We start from the raw sequence: 20,877 nt of genomic DNA on the forward strand, positions 1-20,877 counted from the left end.
TAGGGTTTCTGCATAATCCATATTATTTTTCTAAAGGAAAAAAAGAGAATGTAAAGATTTCTTTTTAACATGTAAAAATTATCATGGTTGAAGGAAATAAACATACAGTGACCTCAAAATACCTCCGCCCCATGGAGAAAGTAACATTCCAAGTTAGATTGGAGGAGAATGGGATGAATCTAGGAACAATATAGGAGACTCTGCTGCAGAGAACCCAAGATACATTAAATGTTCGATAACTGACCATGCATAGATAAAGTAAAAAGCATAAGTACCATACAGAGAATAAAGCATAAACTTAAACAAAGCATTTATCCTGTCTACTCAAGTAAAATTCCTTGAATCAGAAGTTCCATTATTTGGATTTAGAAGCTAAACAACCTTCCCAAAATCTTTTAACTGATAACACTGCTCTTTTGCATTGATGAATTCCTGCATGAGAAACAGAGGGAGATGTGGATCTGTTGATCCTCTTAATCTCTTGGCAGTTTTTGATGTCAATCATTATACCCATTTGGATTGTTTTCATGAGTTGGAATTCTTGTTTCCAGTCCAACTTACAGGGACAATCTCAGAAAGTAATGGGAGAAAATAATTGAAATCATTGATAACAGTAGGACATTTGGGAGCTCTATTTCTCTGTACTATATTATACAAGAAAAGCTGTGCATGTGGACCAGTTCCTGGACACAATGTTGAGTACAAGGTAAATAAAGTAAAACTGAATCTGACTGAAAACTGGTGGGCAGTGGTTTCTAGTCATAAGAACTGGTAAGAATGTTCTATTCTCAATGGGATTCCACGCCTTCTGAAAGAGCAGATAACTATTTAAAAATCCAGGCAAAGACATTTAATGCATAATAGCAAGCTCTACTAAGGTGAGTATCTCATAGGCTGGAATTTCTGCAAGCAGCTTATATGATCTAGCAGAATTTCTTCTCTGTGGCGATCAAAAGCTCATCACATTATTATTGCAAGAACTAAATGTACATATTGAATAGCTATTTCATGGTTGATGTTACAATCTGAGTATACTCATAGGTAGTCTAAAAAAACATGTAGTTTGTAAAGGATATATTTATTAAATCTGAATCCAGGAACACTCCCTCTATCTTGTTACAAACCTGTACCTTGATTCAGATTATAGCCTGTTTGGCATAATGCTTAAGAAATCAGGCTAGAAATTGGGAAACTGTGAGTCCAGCCTTGGGTATGAAGTCAGCTGGGTGACCCTGGTCTAGTCACTTTCTCTCTCAGTGCTAGGAAGGAGACGATGGCAAAACACTTCTGAAAAACCTTGCCAAGAAAACTGCAGGGACTTTCCAGGCAGTATCCAAGAATGAGATGGCATAGGAAGTAAGGGGAAAAAGATGATAGCTAGCCTATCCATTCAGATTTATGGAAGTTTTAGATTCTATTGGAGAGAGGTGTTGGCTGAGATATAGTTGGACCTCTTCTTCTTCTTTTTGCCTGGCCATCTCATGTATTTGTAGTGATTCAGTTGCAACATTAGCTCAGACTTCACTATATTTTCAACACTGCCCCTTGTAAACTTTAATATTACCTTTATTTCACTTTAATGTCATTTTATTTCAAAGACTGGAACCCCTCCCCTTTCTTTATTTAAAAGCCTTGATGACCCATTTGATTATGCATTTCTCTGACCACTAACAGAGAAGCTATATCGCTGAGTAAAATGCCCGTAAAGATTAATACATTGTAAAACGCACATTCACCATTGAGTAAGAAAACTCTCAATAGTTTTGAGCATTGCCTATTCACATTTCCATTCTGTCAAGATTCAGCTTATCCAGATCATTACTTTATTTAATCATCAGGATTTTTAGTTAGTGATTATTTATTTAATTAAATTTATACGTTGCCACCCCCCCCCCAATTCGGATGGTTTACAAATGATAAAAAAGATAAATACAAAAATAATTAGAATTAAAAGAATGATAAAAAAAAATTAGAACCAAGAAGAGGAGTGGCACAGTGGGGAGGTCCTCTTACTCCATCAACCACCTCCAGCAAAAAGCACTCCTATCAGGCCCCAAGCTAGGTGAAAATCATTAATAGGCTCTGCAACAAGGCCCTTCCACTGGAACAAGTAGAGCAGGATAATCCCATTTGGGTGAGACAGCTCCTCAGATACCCTGGACTCATGCCATAAAGGCCTTTAAAGGTAATGATCAACACCTTGAATTGGACCAGAAGCAAACAGGTAACCAATACAGCTCACACACCACCAGTGTTACCTATGCCATGTTCGGACCTTCAGAAGTGTCCGCGCCACTGCATTCTGCACCAACTTCCAAACATACTCTTCAAGGGTAGCCCCATGTAGAGTGCATTGCAATAGTACAATTGAGAGATGACTGCGGCCTTAGTGATTATATACAGGGCCTCCTAATCCAAATAAGGGTGCAACTGCTGCACAACATGAACTTGTGCAAAGGCCCTCCTAGCCATGACTGCCACCTGCTCTTTTAGTCTAGAACAGGGGTCAGCAACCTATGGCTCTGGAGCCACATGTGGCTCTTTCATTCCTCTGCTGCGGCTCCCTGTCGCCAGTCAGCTCCACAATTGATAGAGCTTTCAGTTAGGATAGGTATAAGAAAAAGGACGCCGCACTAGTAGGAGACTCTATGGTGGGGGAACCAGACTTCTGCTTGGCTCCAGAATTGAACGGGGAGTGGGGGTGGGTGGGTGGTTCCGGTTAGGGCCTTTATGGCTCTTTGAGTGTTTAAGGTTGCCAACCCCTGGTCTAGAAGAATCTACTGAGGGCGCATTGAGTCTGTCTGGGATAACCCATCCAGACCCCCACAGGCCTCCAGGCACTGCTTAATCTAGTTAACAACAACAAAAAATCTAAATACATGAATCTATAGACCTGTTCAGCACTTATAATGTCTTATCGAACTTCAGAGCAGAAAGTATATTTATAATATTTAGATGGCTTCACATCAGAGAATAGGCCAACCTGAGGTAACAGCATGCTCAAGCATCCCAATCAAATTTGGATTAGTTAACCCATGCAACTGAGGAGGACGAGTTATTCTCCCATGAATGGAGAAAATCTGATCCTAACCAGATGTGGAAAACTACTATCTTACTAGGATTTGAACCTTGCCTGCCACTTTCTTTAATCAGAAAACTACTGCATCGAAGTGCAACATTCTTGGCTAGAATTTGTATTAAAGTGGATTTAAACATCAAGTTTCATTTCAAGGTTCCAGAAACTACTTTGCGATCACTTAGATGTTTATTCTCCAATCCTGATCCCCATATGTAATCAGAAATAACCTCATTCACTTCAATAGAACACAATTCCATGTAAGCATAGTGTACAGAGGACCAACACTTTGCCGACCAAATAACTTTAACGTTCTGGGAAATCCATCCAAAAATCTATCCTGCGTCTTTAAAATTGTAATGCTCAATTCTAATGAACAAAGTTTTTAGATTATACTTCCATACTTTATCATTTTGCATAATCACTTAAAATGCATCCTTCTTCATAACATGTGCAATTGAAACTTGATTTGAAACTAAACCTGTATTTTTTTCTTGATTATTTTAAGGATTTCATAATGTAAATCCATATTTGACTGTAACCTTGTTTAAAAGGTCCTAAAATATCCACTGAATTGAATTCTACTAAATCTTTTTTACAAAGCTGAATTAAGGTTCCTCTCCCTCTTATTTTCTGTATAATTAAAAAAAAAGCTAGGAACATATTTTGGCAAGTTATTTGCACAATACTACGTCATACCTTGGTTTTGCAATCTACAGAGATCAATGCCAAGTAGAAAAGTAATGCTTGATTTAATCCACACCCTTGTATAATTTGGCTGAGAATACTTCCTTTATCCCAAAGGCACAGCGGTAATTATCCTAACATATACCAATTTCACATAAATAGGAGTTTTCTCATGATAAAGCTTTGGAATCTTCAAAGTTTTGCAGCTAATGCATTCAGCATTTCTATATTTTTCAGCTAAATATTTTTAATTAACATGCCTAGGAGTAATTTATAACAAAGAACACTTAATGGAGGAATCTGTGCTGTCTTGATTTCATTGTAAACACAATAAGCAAGCCAACATTTTTAAAAAGTTACACTATTCTGACATTTGTATTGTCACTTTTAAGAAATTATCAATCAAAGGGAAGATTTTGAAGCACAATCTTTTAAATGCAAAGAATACAAACCTAGCGTGATGTCATACTTGTGGTTATTTTCATGAAAAACCCAAACCAACAGTATCTTGAACAGAGAGTTCCATCAAGAATTGTGTGTTCTGGGATGTGTTTTTAAAAGCAAGAATGAGTAGACAACTTTGCAGCTTTCTTGCTGTTTTTTTTTTTGCAATCACACCATTCATTGGGTTTTCCTTTCTCAAGCACTTTTTTGTGCCCTTTTAACAAAGCGAGATTCAGTCATTTTCTTGGGTACAAATTCAGCTCCCCTTAGGCAGCAAGCTCTGAATGGATGTTTACCTGAACTTCCCTTAGCAGCCCTAAGAACATGAAAGCAGTTCCAGAGTTTTTTTTTTTTTTTCAGACAGAGAAAACAATCTTAATGTGATTAGTTTACTGAAGGCAGGTCTAGAAATAGCATAAAGCAGCACCTTGGCTGACCTTGGAAAAAGATAAGAAGGGTTAAACTGGTTTGGACTTGAATGGAAGACCAGCAGGAAATATCCAGGACTCTGGAGTATATTGGGAAGTTGAAAAACAGTCTAGAAGACAATAGTGGTAAATCATTTCCATACTGTGATCAGAAATGCCATACAGCTGCCTCTAGGACAGGGGTGAGGCACCATGGCCCTTTTATGACTTGTAGACTTCAACTCCCAGAATTCCTGAGCCAGTTGTCATAGGTCCTATGGGTGCCCAAGGGTCCCCAAGGATAACTTGAAGGGTACATTACTTTACCCTATCCTGATTCATCTCTGAACATCTTTTAGCCAAGTAACTGTTCAGCTGTCATACTGCTTATGTACAAAAACTTGATATTGCCTTTTATTAAAATGGCTGGCTTTAAAATGGCGGGAGAGGGGTTTGCCTTCCATGCAATCTGGACTATCCTTTGTTAAAAAAAAAAAAAAGCTTCCAAAGAGTACCTGGGTTGCGCTCATCAATATTATATCACTGAATTGGGCAGAGTAAGAATTCAGGGCTTTTGGAAAGAAGTTAAGGGGCTTAAGTTATTCCTTGACATTCTCCAAAATAGGGGGAATTGTCCCAGGCTCTAATTTTTTACATTGCTCCATATTTTTACAAGACTGCTAGAATCATGATAACTGGATTTGAAATAATCCTGAATACAATAATCATCTTAATTTGCATGATAGTCATGCCGATAGAAATCTGATTTTGGAATCTGCTTTTAATGATGAAAAGGTTTTAGAATCTTATAAATAAAAAACACTTATTTCCAATAAGCCAGGATTCTCTAATGCTTTGGTTTATCTTTCTCAGAGAATGTGGCTAATGGTTTGCCAGAACAAGCAGTGAAAGGATCTGAAGTATATAACGACATGAAACCAGATTACTTTTATGGTTTCCTTTCTTCAATTACTTATTTTTGTCCCATTAGATCCAATGGGATGGCCTTTCTCCACCTTCCATCTATTAAATATAGGCAGTTCTCAATTTACGAGTAACATACAGCCATCCACAAAGTTGTGGCAAAGTTATGACTATCACACTTTTGCTGAGGTCACATGATTGCAATTTGAACACTTGGCAATCAGGTTGCCTTTATGACAGTCACAATGTCTCTTTCTTCCATCACAGTACCAATATGGTTTAAAGAAATTTGAAGCTGATTTTGTAAGGAGGCACTAATCAAACTAGATATATTAAGCTTTCCATTAGATACAGGATGCTTCCCTGTGTCTCAAACCATGTCTTGTAAGTACAATAGTTTACCATCAAGTCTTTCTTTTCTTTCTTTTCTTTTCTTTTCTTTTCTTCTTCTTTCCTTCCTTCCTTTCCTTCTTTTCTTTCTTTCTTTCTTTCTTTCTTTCTTTCTTTCTTTCTTTCTTTCCTTCCTTCCTTCCTTCCTTCCTTCCCTCTTCCTCCCTCTCTCTCTTTCTTTATCACTCATCTCCCTCAAGAGGAACATTTATATCATTTATATTCTGGTTTTTTTCTGATAGCAAAAGATTGCTTATGTAGGGGCTTGCCTTAGTTTTAGTTTTAACAATGGTGTGAGATGTATGGGGCTGACACAAAGTGCTAGCTCAAAGTCATCCATTTGAGTTCTGTTCTTGAGGGGGGACTATAATCCAGCTCTTGCCAGTCCATACTCAACATTTTAACCAATACATTATTGGCTCTTATTTAATTATTTATTTGCCAGAATACATTAGGGGTGGGGAATTGTGGTGGGTGGGAGTGTGTTTGGGGATTGTTATCTGTGTTGGACCTGGTCTTTGGGTGTTAAGTAAATTTCGTTGTATGGGAATACTGTGTATACACGTACAATGACAACAAAGTTATTATTATTTTCATATTACAAAAGTCTTTCCTTCCCACTAGTTAACACCAGAAATAACTTTAAATCTCCATAAATATTGCAAGATTGTAAATTTCATGGTCACAAACAAGGTTTTGGATTTAATTCAGGATTCTTCCCCTTTTTTTCTTTAATGTTGAAATAAACAACATTTTTCTCCAGTTTTTGAAGTATCCCATAAATTTTGGGGAATTCTTATAAAAAAACACAGATGCAATAAATAACTAGAGGAAAAAACACACACTTTTTCCTAGGCAGGGCTTCACACAGAACATTTTTCTTCAATTAATCTTTTCTCTCCTTCTCCCAAATCCTCTGCACAGCACAACATGCCTACGTATTCATGCAAACATACCACTATAACCTAATCAAGATATTTTTCATAATGGCTAACAAAGATTGCATTAGATGTATTATTTAACTACTTTTTAAAAAAACCAAATGGCTGTCAGATTCTAGAAGAATGGAGAATATAAGGAATTGAAAATGATGATAGGGCTTTGCTTATATACAAGTTGTACTTTCCCATAATTTCACTATACATACATGTATAGTGAATACATATATGTACCGTGTTTTCCCGAAAATAAGCCCTCCCCGGATAATAAGCCCTCCCCAAAATATTTAAGTGCATGCGCAGCCGGTCTCCACCATTTCCTCTGGTTAGGGTTAGGGAGACAGAGCTGGAAATCAGGTAAGACAGCAAGAGGAGCCCCGTCTTGCTCCACGCGCCTCAAAATAATAAGACCTCCCTGAAAATAAGGTCAAGCACTTATTTCGGGGTGCAAAAAAATATAAGACAGGGTTTTATTTTCGGGGAAACACGGTATGCATGTTTGTATGTATATATATGTATGTATATATGTATATATATATTCTTATAGGTATGCATACTGAAGTTATAGGAAAGTACAACTTGTATATAAGCAAAGCCCTACCATTGTCTTCAATTTTTATATGCTCCATTCTTTTAGAATATGTATTACATTATATGTACATGTATATGTTCTATCTATCTATCTATCTATCTATCTATCTATCTATCTATCTATCTATCTATCTATCTATCTATCGACACACACACAGACAGAGTATTATGACATTTTAAAAATATTTTCTCAGCTAAGAATGGTAGTGACATGACCCTGACACTATGATGTGTTTTATTGCAGTTCTTGAGCCTTTTCTTTTTGGGATTCATGGCAGATTTCTGAAAATATTTAACTATTATTTATTGGTTTTGGTAAAAACCAAAGAGAAAACCACTTTTCCATTATTTAGCAATGTTATCTCTGGGGTTCCAGGAACTACAGGAAAAGGATTGAGTAGGCCCCTCTGCTTTTTAACTACAATTAAGCTATTGTGTCGTAAGAGTGGGTTTAACGCTGTAATTGTGGATTAATTTTTAAGACAAATTTTGAGGGCTCAGATGAACTTGTCTACTCTTTGTAAATCACAAAGTGAATAGGTATGTAATATTTTACCAAGCCCCACGTGGTAAAAATCCAATGTTTTGCACCTTCAATCCAAAAATGCTGAGCGAATTGTTCTCTAAAAAGATAAAGGTAAAGGTTCCCCTCACACATAAGTGCTAGTCGTTCCTGACTTTAGGGGGTGGTGCTCATCTCCGTTTCAAAGCTGAAAAGCCAACACTGTCCGAAGATGTCTCGGTGGTCATGTGGCCGGCATAACTGAATGCCAAAGGCGCATGAACACTGTTACCTTCCCACCAAAGGTGGTCCCTATTTTTCTACTTGCATTTTTTACGTGTTTTTGAACTGCTAGGTTGGCAGAAGCTGGGGCAAGTAACAGCACACCTCGTTACACGGCACTAGGGATTCGAACCGCTGAACTGCCAACCTTTCGATCTGACAAGCTCAGCGTCTTAGCCACTGAGCCACCGTGTCCCTCTTGTTCTCTAGCTATTATTAAATATTATATTTCATCACACTCAACTGTTGTCAAAGTTTGGCATTACAGCAAGTAATGCTCACATGTTGGTAGGCTGATAGACATACAGTCCTTTATTATTTATTGCTGGGGAAAAAAGAAGTTATATTGTAATGTCATTTTTAACAAGCATATGGCACTAACGTGTACATTCTGGTTACTTGTCACTTCCAATTCACTTTGTACATGGTTTACAAAGTAAACAAAGTTTACAAATTAATGGAAGAAAACCAAATATATATCTACTACTTATTTTTTGGAATGGAATAAAGCAACTTCCTCAATATTGATTTCCTTCTGATGGGTTCCAACTTCCCAAATCCCACTTGGCCTTGTGGAGGCACAAGGCTGAAGAAAACTATCTTAGAAAAAAAAACTTAGGTTGTCACAATTTTGCCACAGCTAATTGTGACAGATATACAAAATCTTTTCCTACATCTCTCTAAAAATTATATTCTTATAGCAAAGGAATCATAGCAATTGTTATAAAAGTTTTTAGTTTAAGCTGTAGAGGTCAATAAGATCTTCGAATGTCCCAGCAGCTACAATTAAGCCAGATTTCTTTTATCAAGAAAAACTTTATTTAAAATCAATAAACTATTTACATTTTAAATCACAGAACATTGTCTCTTGGTCTTTATTTATTTTTTTAGGTAGATGTGCCTAGAGCATAATCCTTTCTTCTCTCTTTCTCTCCTTTTTTCCTGTTCACCTTCTGCTGTGTGTGTGAGTAAAGGGGGTCATATTTATAGAGTGGCTAAGCCACTCCTCCTTCAGTCCCTTAGCAAAATGGAGGGAAAGTATGAACACAAAACCATCCTTCCAGTATAGACAGTGTAGTTCAGTGGCACTATTTTAGATTATTATCTGACAGCAATGAATCCAAGAGATAAACAGAAGTTCCATTGTCACCTAAATGTTATGAATGTTCTCATGGGAACTTTGATGAGACTATGCTGTTCCTTTTGCTAATATTTTACATTGGTTATTCTAAAATTATGGGACGCAGTGGCTCAGTGGCTAAGACACTGAGCTTGTCAATCAAAAGGTTGACAGTTCAGTGGTTCAAATCCCTAGTGCCACATAATGGGGTGAGCTCCCGTTACTTGTCCCAGCTTCTGCCAACCTAGCAGTTCGAAAGCACGTAAAAAATGCAAGTAGAAAAATAGGGACCACCACTGGTGGGAAGATAACAGCGTTCCATGCGCCTTTGGCATTGAGTCATGCTGGCCACATGACCACGGAGACATGGACAGCGCTGGCTCTTTGGCTTTGAAACGGAGATGAGCACTGTCCTCTAGAGTCGGGAACAACTAGCACATATGTGCGTGGGGAACCTTTACATTTACCTTATTCTAAAATTCCACACTAAGATGGTTTGCATTTTTTTTGTTTCATTTTCTAAAATAACAATTTTGTTTTTTAAAAGAACTGATATTAATCTGGTCAATAAAATGCACAGTTTAAGGTCACCGCTGCAAACTGAAGTTCTTTCAATAATATCTAAAACATATGGAATAATTTATTTACTACGAAGAATTAGAAATTATTAACACACTGCACTTGTAAAATCTACAATGGCACATCATTAATCAATCAAGATTCAGAGAGCTGTGGAGACATGATTTTATTTTTAACAGACCCCAGGCATAGTGCCTTTTATGGGGATTTTAGATTCAGGTTTCGTTTCTAGAATTTTATTTTAGCAATTTTCTTTATTTGATTCGCCTTTCTTTCCTTAGTGGGCTAGAAACCAGGAGACTGTGATTTCTAATCCCACTTTAGGTATGAAAATCAGCTGTGTGACCAGTCACTCTCTCTTTCTCTCAGCCCAACCCACCTTATAGGGTTGTTGTTCTGAGGATAATAGAAGGAAGAAGTATTATGTATGTTTGCTGTCTTGTGTTATTTATAAAGCAATAAAGGCGGGATAAAAAACTCAAATAAATAATGCCACAACACACTGAAACTGCCTGGGATAGAGATGTATGGGCCCAAGTGTAAGATAAATAAATCAAAAGATAGGGAGAATGCAAAGATGGGACCAAAAGAGGGAAACTTTTCTTAGTGCAGCTTTCTTCAAGCTGACACCTTCCAAGTGAGTTCCACAGAACGAAGGTGGAGATGGGAGCTGTAGTACTGTACAGTAGTGGCCAAAATTGTGGAAACCTTTTGGGAAAGTGAATTTTTGAAGTTTGATGGCTAATAACACCACTTTTGGGGGGAGTTTCAAGATAATCATATTCTACTGATGGAATGACCTGGGAATAGTCCAGACCTTAACCCAATTGAAAATCTATGGAGCCTTGTTAGTCAGAAGCGACCCAGCAATAAAACCCAATTAATAGAAGCAATCATTCAATCTTGGTTTCACATTATAACAGCTGCAGAACTAAAAGATTTGGCTCACTCCATGGGAAGGTGTTGTAAGGCCATAATTCATGCTAAATGTTATCCTACTAAGTATTATCTGATGTGATAATTTTTGTATATCTCATTTTTTCTATGGTGATAATTTTTGTGTATCTCATTTTTTTCTACATGTTTCACTTTTCTTCTTTATACTGTAAATACTAATCTAATAGCAAATCCTTCATAAAAGTTATTGCATTACATTCTTGATTAAATTACCTTTCCATTGATATATAATTTTATGGCACTACTCCCCCCCAAAAAAGTGGTGTTATTAGCTAGTTTTAGAAAATACACTTTTCTCAAAAGGTTTCCACAATTTTGGCCACTACTGTAGATCTATGGAGCATTACAGGTTTTCTTTATTTAACCACCATTCGTTTAGCAACAGTTCAAAATTATGATGATGCTGAAAAAGTGACTTACGCTTTGCTTGTGAAAGTGGAGGTGAAAGGTACAAATGATAATCACCTGACACTGGAACACTGCAATAGTCTTCTTAAGTGTGAGCTGGTTGCCAAGCACCCAGATTGTGATCACATGACCATGGAGTGGCTGGAATGGCCAGAACTGAAAGGACTGGCCATAAGTACTACTCTTGCAGTACCATCATAATGTCGAACGGTCACTGAATGAGTAGTCATTAACCTATCTGTATAGCAAACAGGGACATTCTAAGAAGATTAACGCTGATCAAAACCTATTTCAATGAAGGGCTCCATAAAATCAGTGAAATATGGCATGCCTTTTAGCTCACTGCAGTGATCCTACTTGTTGAACATTATAGGATTAGTGCCATAACCTGATGGCTGGAAGAGGACTGAGAAGTTTAGATTATCTTCCCTCCTGCATTCTAACAATTCATTAATATGGTACTTTTTAAAACCACCAATTGGGTAGGAACATCTCGATCCACCTGAAATGCTGTAATCTGTATCCGCAATACATTTGTTTCATTAATAAAGAAGTTATGAAAATTTAATAAAAAGAAACCAAGAGATTAAATGAGATTAATCCCAGTTGGGACGGTGGATTGATTGGACCATATGGTGGACATGTGGGTGCAGGGGAAGGGATTTTGACTTTCCTTTGGGTGGGGAAAACCCGGGAGCTTTCAGATTTGGGTTTTCCCAGATGTGCCAATATGATATCACCAATAAAATGGAACTTTGAGGAACTGCAAGCCTTGGAGTCTTCATTGGTTGGGGGTGCTACTTGGAAGCCTGACATTCTTTAACCTTTGCATTTATCTCTTTGCTTAAAATTCATGAAACCTGTCCTATTATGGGGGAAAAAAATGACAACCATTCGTGTTTCTCCCCCACTAAACTAATGTGAACCATTAATCTTGCGTTGGATCAAGCTGTCAGATGAAGTAGGATGTCCATATTCTGTTTAAACCAATTTGGGCTTTGTTTTTAAGTACTGCCTTGGATTCTGAATCAACTTTTGTGCAGAACTGATCTAACACAAGCATCTTATCTGCTTGTCCCAGTTGTGGGACTGCTATGACCCCCACAGTTCTCTGTAACAAGGAATTTTTTTAAAAAATTACATTATAGGTAGCATCAGTCAGAATATATTTTCCTTTCAGAGTTTGAACCTAGGTTGTACCGTAACAATCTATGGTACATGGATGAATGATCGAAGTGCTTACTAAGTAGCAATATGGGTTAGACAAAATTTGCTTTGCTTAATTTTTCTTATGTTTCGAACAACTGCTACTCAAGTTTGATTCCAGTTGTCTGTCATTCATCTCTGTATCAGTGTTAGCCCTAAATGCATTGAGTAAATATATATTAGAGTAAATATTATTCACACAAAAAGATCAGTCACTGAACAAGGAAGGTCATTTTATATGATCACAGAACTCCTCAAAATTACATTAATAACCACAGTATAATATACATTACCACTATAGAAAGAAGAGGATATGGCAGAACCATTTATATACCTAGATTGTTGGTCAGTCTTAATCTGGAGTGTGGTGGTAGCAGAGATTGGCTAGGAAGCATTGGACTGGAACTGGCCTGCAAAAGAAAAATTGAAATATAACTGAGATACAAGAGCTAAACTGCAAAGCATTACCAATTCTAAAAGTAATTGTTGTATTAGTATAACAGCAATTCAATTTTGAAGAACTAAAAACAGTTTGAAAAGAAATATAGTTTTTTTTTAAAAAAAAGTTGAAATACCAATACGTTATGAAATATAACTGCCTCCATTTTTTTTTTCTAAAAGGATGCATTAATACTTCCTTTTGGCATTCTTTTTAACTATTGCGTCAATATTGTGGTCTCCAAACCTACAAGGTATATGCCATTTTCTATTTCTCAAAATTGAAAAACCCTCTGGATTATTACATAAATTGTACTGTTTATCTGACATAGCTTGACAATTTTACTTTTTTTTACTTCCTCAGCCTCAACAATTTTGATTGTCATGCCCAAGTCCTTCAAGAGATATCAGAGGAAAAAAATTAAGAAGTTCAAAGCCATGATCTCTCTGCAGGAAGCTGCAGCAGAAATATACTCTAACAGCTCAACATTAAAAAACTTGAGTTCACCAGTCCGTAACCTTAGAGTTAAAGAATACAATCTCCCTACTTTATCAAAATGACTGATTTCTAAGTAACTTCTTTCAGAATAGCCTTGGGGGCATACTGTCTAATGCTTTGACAATGAACAAATGTATAAAAACTCCATCTTAAAACGGAGACGCAGATACCACCATACAATTTATATATGGGAAGTTCGTAACTCTTTGTGATTCTATTTCAAGTATAATTTCCCAAAAATAGTTGGCTGTCGGTTTTTTCAATCCTCTTTCCCATACATTTAGTGCATATGAAGTGAGGAGGAACTCAAATCTATGAATCCAAGTTATGAGTTAAGGCCCAAGAAAGCAATTTATTTTCAAAAGACAGTTAAAAAAATTATTTAGAAGCAGAAAAGGATGAAGGCATTTGTTTACTAACACAAATTGAAGTTGTAAATAATGTTGGTAATAATTAGGAATTAGGAAAATTATTATTTTCAGGGCATTAAAGAAGGAAACTAATGTAATATTGTATTTGGAATATTTCTTATTCATCAGAAAAATTCTTATGTAGCAGATGATGTAGAAAATGTCATATATTATTTCATGTTTTCTCCTGGTGTTTCTGTTTGTTTTTTATAGCAAGGATTTACATACACTTAAAAGTACTTTCAGCATTTTAGTTTTCATTTCATTCAATTACATAATCATCAACAAGGACAAAGCTTAACATATTAAACCAATATAAACTACGTAATATAAATGAATACATGGAATTAAAAAAAAAGTTAGGTATACTAATATGGTAACTAAAATTTAGCATTTATTTTGAATGATTAGCTTTTTTTTTCTTTTACCTAGGCTCTATGAAAGTGAATATGAATGCGCTCTGAACAGAAAATCAGATCTGAAGATAACCTCCAAAACCTGAAGTGAATTGTCGCCAGCAGTTAAATCTCCAAGGCTTATTTGGCCAGCTTTCATAATTTATTACTCAACATATCAAAGCAGGTTTGGACTGGAACCCCCTCTCCCCCTTTGGGCTTATTTCATCAGATTTCTCTGAATTAAAACTATTAATTGAAAGTATCCCAAAATCTTTTGATCTGCTTCTTTCCTGACCTGTGACAACTATTCCAACTAAGTGGTTTAATAATCTTGGGTAGGTTTTTTTTTTTAAACTTTTCTAACAAGGGCATAACACTTCAAAAAAAAAAAAAAAACCTAAAGATTTAGCCATGTAGGAATTCAGCAACAATATTTTTTCTTTTTCTTTTTTCCTTTATATCAGCATATGGATAAATCCTTTCTCATTGACAACGAGCTATAGAGCAATAAATAAATAAATGTAATAAAAGGACAGGTAAATACAAGGTTTTAAAAAAAACCCTGCAAGAGAATGAGCTCTGAAGTCAGAATTGACAGATGGAGGGACTGTCTGTACTTAGCGCACTGCTGCTCATTGTCTGAGTTATTTCCAGAATTGGAGAGCCTGATTGTAAAAAAATAAATAAAGGGTAAAACTGATTCAAAGAAGGGGATGGTGGTGGAAGAAGCAGCAGCAGGGATATATCATGAAAGAATTAAGCTCTGCTTCTTTAATACCGATATCTCCCCTGCACTGATATAATAAAGCAAATCTATTGTTGAGAACTCTTTTATTTGCAAGCTAACTTTTAGATGCTAAGCTACAAACCAGAAGTACCCCCACTCCAAACCGCATGCTGCTTTGCAGCCTTAGGCAAAGTATATCCCAAAGAAGCTTTTTCAGGAGGCAACTGGACTTTGTTTTTTCTTTGAAGACGTTTCGCTTCTCATCCAAGAAGCTTCTTCAGTTCTGACTGGATGGTGGGGAATGGAAGGATTTAGATTCCTTGTAGGCAGCTGGTCATTTTCATCCTTTTAGAGGGTCATTGAAACACTTGGAGGTTTAGCTGTGTCCTAAGGGTCACCTGAGTAGTGTTCCTGGTTCCTTTAGTCAGATAAACCTCCAAGTGCTTCAACGACCCTCTAAAAGGATGAAAATGACCAGCTGTCTGCAAGGAATCTAAATCCTTCCATTCCCCACCATCCAGTCAGAGCTGAAGAAGCTTCTTGGATGAAAAGCAAAACGTCTTCAAAAGAAAAAAACCAAGAAAGTCCAGTTTGCCTCCTGAAAAAACACCTTTGGGACAGCCATGATCTGGATGACTGAGAATCTCTACAGACTCTTAGGCAAAATACTACTTTCTAATTTCGGCCCACATGCGTTGTCCCCACTGTAGGGGAAAGTGGGTTTTTTTAAGGATTATGTAAACAATTAAATCATATGAGCGCGATCAAAAAAGGAAATCCATGCTGCTATTATTAGATAAAAGAATGGTTATTAGAAGAAACATATAATTCTTTTATTGGGTACAGGTAGTCCTCGTTTAGTGACCAAAATTGGAACAGGCAACTTAGTCATTAAGCAAAGCAACTGCTGAAACATCATGATTTTACTTCCGCTTTCCTTTGCTTTATAGGCTCGCAAAGGTTGTAAATGCAAGGAATGGTTAGTTATTTTTTCATTACCATTGTAACTGCAAGCGGCCGCAGTGCAAGGCAGTTGTTGAATGAGGATTACCTATAGCGTTGAAAATATTAAAACTAGCTTCTTAAAATACGCAATAACAGTCCTATTGAATGCATGAAAAGCTGGCAGAGCTGTGCTTCATTTAATAGGATTCTTTTGCGCGCTCATGCTAAATGAATACATCGACAACATATTCTTTTAAAGCCTTCTCTTCACAATCCAAATGAAATGCATTAGATTCATTGGTGCACGCTGTAGCTTCTACTACATCGCTTACACTTACCTCCTCCTGCCATCAAGCACTATTAAGCAGTAAAGCTCTTAAAAAGTGCTTTGTTTAGTGCTACGCGCTAATTGGGGCAGTGGAAGTCAAAAACATATCTGGATTTCAAATGCTTGTTAGAAGTGATTTCGGGTTGCACACAATTCCAAGTTAATGAATGGTGAGGATTATTTAATTTTGTTTAGCCATTCCTGGGGCTCAACAGAAGCAAATCCAAACTGCATTAATTAGCTTGCTTCTTTGTCCACGATAAGCTCTAACTCTAGCCTAGTGTTTGCGGCTGCACCATTCACTTTCATGGAAGTATTCTATCAACACAGGAGTAGTTTTCATATGGAACGAATAGGCCTGATTATCCTTAATTTGCAGTTTATTTAAAGAATACTCCTGAAAATGTGATTTCTGTGAACATGCAACAGAGAAGGAGCAGACAACTGAGAAGAAAAATAGCAAAAAAACCCTCACCTCCGCTGCCTGTTCATGAGCAGAAGTGGCTTGCATGAACCCTGCACCCTTTACCGTCAGGGGTCAGGCTGTTTATTAAAGAATGTGCAATATCAGATAGGTATATAATGTAAACATATATAGAATGTTCAACAGTGAGATGTAACTTGAGACCAGTCTTCCAATGCTGTCTCTAAAAGTTGACTGACCTCTACTTTCCTATGTTTTAAGTGAACATGCCAGCATATAATAGGACCTATGGAACAATTACTGTGAAGCAATAATTTCTGAAATGCAGGCTGTGGGAAGAAATTGCTAAACACCTTTTCAACAACAAGAAAAGGTTGGCTAAGATAACTAACACCAATCAACTAATTCTTTTCACAACACTTTGCTTGCTTAACATAAAAACCACAGTTCTATCTTGGATAGTATAATACAAGGCCCGAGTGGAGTAGAATTATAAGTACAAAAAGTATTGTGTGTGTGTGTGTTTAAAGAGATAGAAAAGCCTACACATTTATGCCAAGTTTAAACAGAGCTGTTTTGCATTTGCTTTATAATCTATGGGAATTATGCAAATACTTCTTTTCGGTGAGCCTAATTTTCATGTTAAAAAAAAAAAGTGTACGCCACCCAAAAATAAAAGAGAATCCAGGTAAATTCAGGTTCCAACAAGCTAAGAACAATTTTGCTGATTTGTTCCTGATAATACTTCTACAGGGCTGTGACCTTTACAATTAGAAGAATAAAAATTTTCATACAGGGTTGCAAGTCAAATTAGGCTGGGAAAGTCAGCACTGTAATTTGTCCTTTCTGGAGTTTTGTGCCTTTGTGAATAAAGTTAATCCTTCAAATTACAGTTTTGTCACAGTGTGCAGCAGGCAATGATTAGCTCTAAGCAAGTCTGCAATCTCTTTTGTTTCGTACCGGAGTGGTTTTACATGCAACCCTCCCCTCAGGTAGAAAAATAGACCTTTACAATATTATCCAGGCAAAGTTGTACTTTGACCCTATGTACAGACTTATCACTTGCTATTATCTTATATCGCTTATTCTCCACAGTATAATGAGCAAAAGGCCAAGCCAAATGTTTCAAGGAAACATTTCACTGGCAAGTATGGCTTGAAAATTTTTCTAATGGGCTTTGAACATTTTACATTTACCTCCAGGAGAAAAACTATGCACTAATTCTACCAGAGAAAGCCATCAGAAACCCAGCCAAATTTGCCAGCTTGTTTTCTGAACTTGGAAGCAGTGGTTGCTATGAGAGCTTGTTTTCTCCTATGTAAATGGGACTCAAAGCAGTGCAGCTATAGTCACCACCTTGGACAATTTGTCAAGGCACACCTGGAGAGATTTCTCAAGAGCTCCATTTCCCCCCTTGGTGTAAAGGCAGGAAATGCCTACCATAGCTTCATCCAGCCCTCCCTCAGTTTGCACAATGCAAGTTGTCTTCTTGCAACAATTGACCTCAAATAGGTTTTTTTTTTTTTTCCCGAAGGCTGTGGAAGGAACCAAGTACACCTGTTGCCACCACAGCACCACATTAATGCAATCAGCCAAGTGGTGAATAAGGTTTTTTTTTTTTAACCTCTTTACTGTGACTTTATTAATTTTGCACATTATTGTATGCTTTCTGACTTGGTAATGGAGTTGACTGTTAAAATGGGGGGGGGGATATACTCCGAAGCTATTCTCAGCCTCCCTGAAATTGCTGAACTACCAATATCACATTCCTAACCACTGAAATGGGCTGGGGATGCTGGGAGCCATATTTGAAGATCTAATGTCTGGGCACATCTACATAAAATGAACTCATTTTCAAACCTGAACATTTAGAATCTTCTGCAGAGATGGCAGTAAGTCTATATAACCGTAATCTATTTACATTATGCCAAATAGTTCCACAGGCAATTAATTTACTGGGAGCTAATTAAGGATAATTTTATGTCTTATTCTAAATAGGTTGCAGAGAGGGCTGATTCAAACTTCAAGAAGCGTAACAGAACTTATAAAGGAAAAAAGGCTCATGAGACATAGGACTGCTACTTTTGGCAAAACAGTGGACCAAATATTATTAAATATTCTGCTATATTAGATTAGTAATTAAATTGTAGGACTTGGAAGACTACAAAAGAAATTCAGGTACAAATTATTCAAATATAGTTGAGGATCAATGTAGAAGAAACAGTTGCTGTTTTCCACAGTGCAACAACTATTTAAAGAGCAATATTTTAGATATTAGCTTTATTTTACAGCTACTTTTGTTTATGATCATTACATTTATGCTGTATTTCTTAAAATCAATCTGGCAGTAAGTAAGTACGTTGAGAAAATGCTCTTATTCCTAATGCTACCCAGTGGAACAATTACCTTTAGACGAGTTTGAGAATTTGAAATCCAACATCCTGTGATTCTACAATAATCTACAAGCTCTCTTATCCCAAGCCCACATATATAGCACGATCCTGACAATCTTTATCAACTATTCATGATATTCAGAGGCATAACATCATAGTGAGGAAGGCAAATGGCTGCTGCCAGGTGTGTGTGTGTGTGTGTGGGGGCAATGCAGAATGGCATGAGGGCTTGGGACGGCTATTGCTGGGCGGGAAAGACTTACCTCAGATACTTGCAGTCTACCCTGCTGGCTTCCTCATTGAATTTGCTTGTGAGAAGCCAGCAGGAAAGGGCGCAAATAGTGATCATGTGACACTACAACCATTGCAATTATGAGCCAGTTGCCAAGTGCCCAGATCACAGTCACATGACCACAGGGGTGCTGTGACAGTTGGAACTTCAAGGACCAATTTTAAGTACCATTCATTCAGCACGGATGTTAACTTCAAGTAGTCACTGAATTTGTAGTGGAATTTTTTTAAGTGAACTTTACCATAACAGAATCCAGCTTTTGTTTGACTTTTTGCATCCTCACTGATGTTCTTGCAACATTTGCAAATTGGTCAGCTGACGATATCATCGGATTCTTCTGGGTAGGAAAACCGGCAGACATGCTGAGAGTCTGTGGGCTTCTGGGGGACTTGGTTAGTTGTGATCCACTCAATTCCTTTACTGCCTCAATCCCCTGCTTGGCCACTGAAGAGGACAAAGTTAAAAAAAAAATGTTTGAACGATATTAATCTTTTCATAAGAGTACTGAATCCCAGCTATTGTTGGAATTAAGGATGTACGCAGTAAGGCTATAAAGCAGAAAATTATAAAATAGTCCTCCCTCTTTCTTTCTTTCTTTCTTTCTTTCTTTCTTTCTTTCTTTCTTTCTTTCTTTCTTTCTTTCTTTCTTGTCAGACTCAGGGCGGCTTACAATGCATTATAGCAATAGCCTGCATACTTTTATGTATATACCTGCTTATTAGGGCTTTCGCCCCCCCCCCCCCAAGCAGTGTTGTTCTATACAAAGTTGGCTTATTGCCCCCACAATCCGGGTCCTCAATTTACCTACCTAGAAAGGATGGAAGGTCAACTTTGAGCCTGGTGAGATTCGCACTTGCACTAATTGCAGGCAGCTGGCAGCTAAGTGCTAGCACTTAACAGCACTTTAGTCTGCTGCACCACCGAGGCTCACATCTTTCACTTAAATGTCAACAGATTAGGTATCTCTATGGAGGCAGACAAAGGACCTCAAAAGCTTTTTATTTAAACTTTCTTGCTATGAGTTCAAGTACCACCTCTCACAGGTAGTCCCCCACTTATGACTCCAACTGGAACCAAAACTTCCGATCCTAAGTAAGGTGGTTGTTAAGTGAATCACACTTGATTTTAGTACCTTTTTTGCCATGGTTGTTAAGTGAATCATTGCAGTTGTTAAGTGGATCACATATCATCGTTAAATGAATCCAGCTTGCTGCACTGACTTTGCTTGTTGGAAGCTGGCTGGGAAAGTTGCATATGGCAGTCACGTGTCTCTGGGACACTGTGACTGTCAAAAATACATGCAAATTTTGATTACGTAACCATGGGGATGGTACGATGGACATAAGTGCAAGGACTGGTCGTAACTCACTTTTTCCAGTGCTATTGTAACTTTGAACGGTCACTAAATGAATGGTTGTAAGTCAAGGACAACCTGCAGCAAGAGAAAGGCCACTTCAAACTTTCATAACTCAGGTTGGACTCGAATACACTCACACACACCCACAGATGCAT

At 37.2% G+C, this 20,877-nt stretch overlaps 1 protein-coding gene across 4 annotated transcripts in view; it reads right to left on the minus strand.

The window, feature by feature from the left end:
* The window catches only part of AHI1 (Abelson helper integration site 1), a 78,527-nt gene that overhangs the window by 32,057 nt on the left and 25,593 nt on the right, over window positions 1-20,877 (minus strand). For all 4 annotated transcript variants that reach the window (XM_087887207.1, XM_034418860.3, XM_060692245.2 and 1 more), the window contains exons 18-19: window positions 19,607-19,809; window positions 12,846-12,921 (exon numbers count right to left, since the gene is read on the minus strand). In XM_087887207.1, the coding sequence (XP_087743333.1) occupies window positions 12,846-12,921; window positions 19,607-19,809 (279 nt within the window). The remainder of the gene's footprint in view (window positions 1-12,845; window positions 12,922-19,606; window positions 19,810-20,877) is intronic.

Source organism: Pantherophis guttatus, chromosome 1, assembly GCF_059756535.1.
Source record: "Pantherophis guttatus breed Tessera chromosome 1, ASM5975653v1, whole genome shotgun sequence".
NCBI lineage: Eukaryota > Metazoa > Chordata > Lepidosauria > Squamata > Colubridae > Pantherophis > Pantherophis guttatus.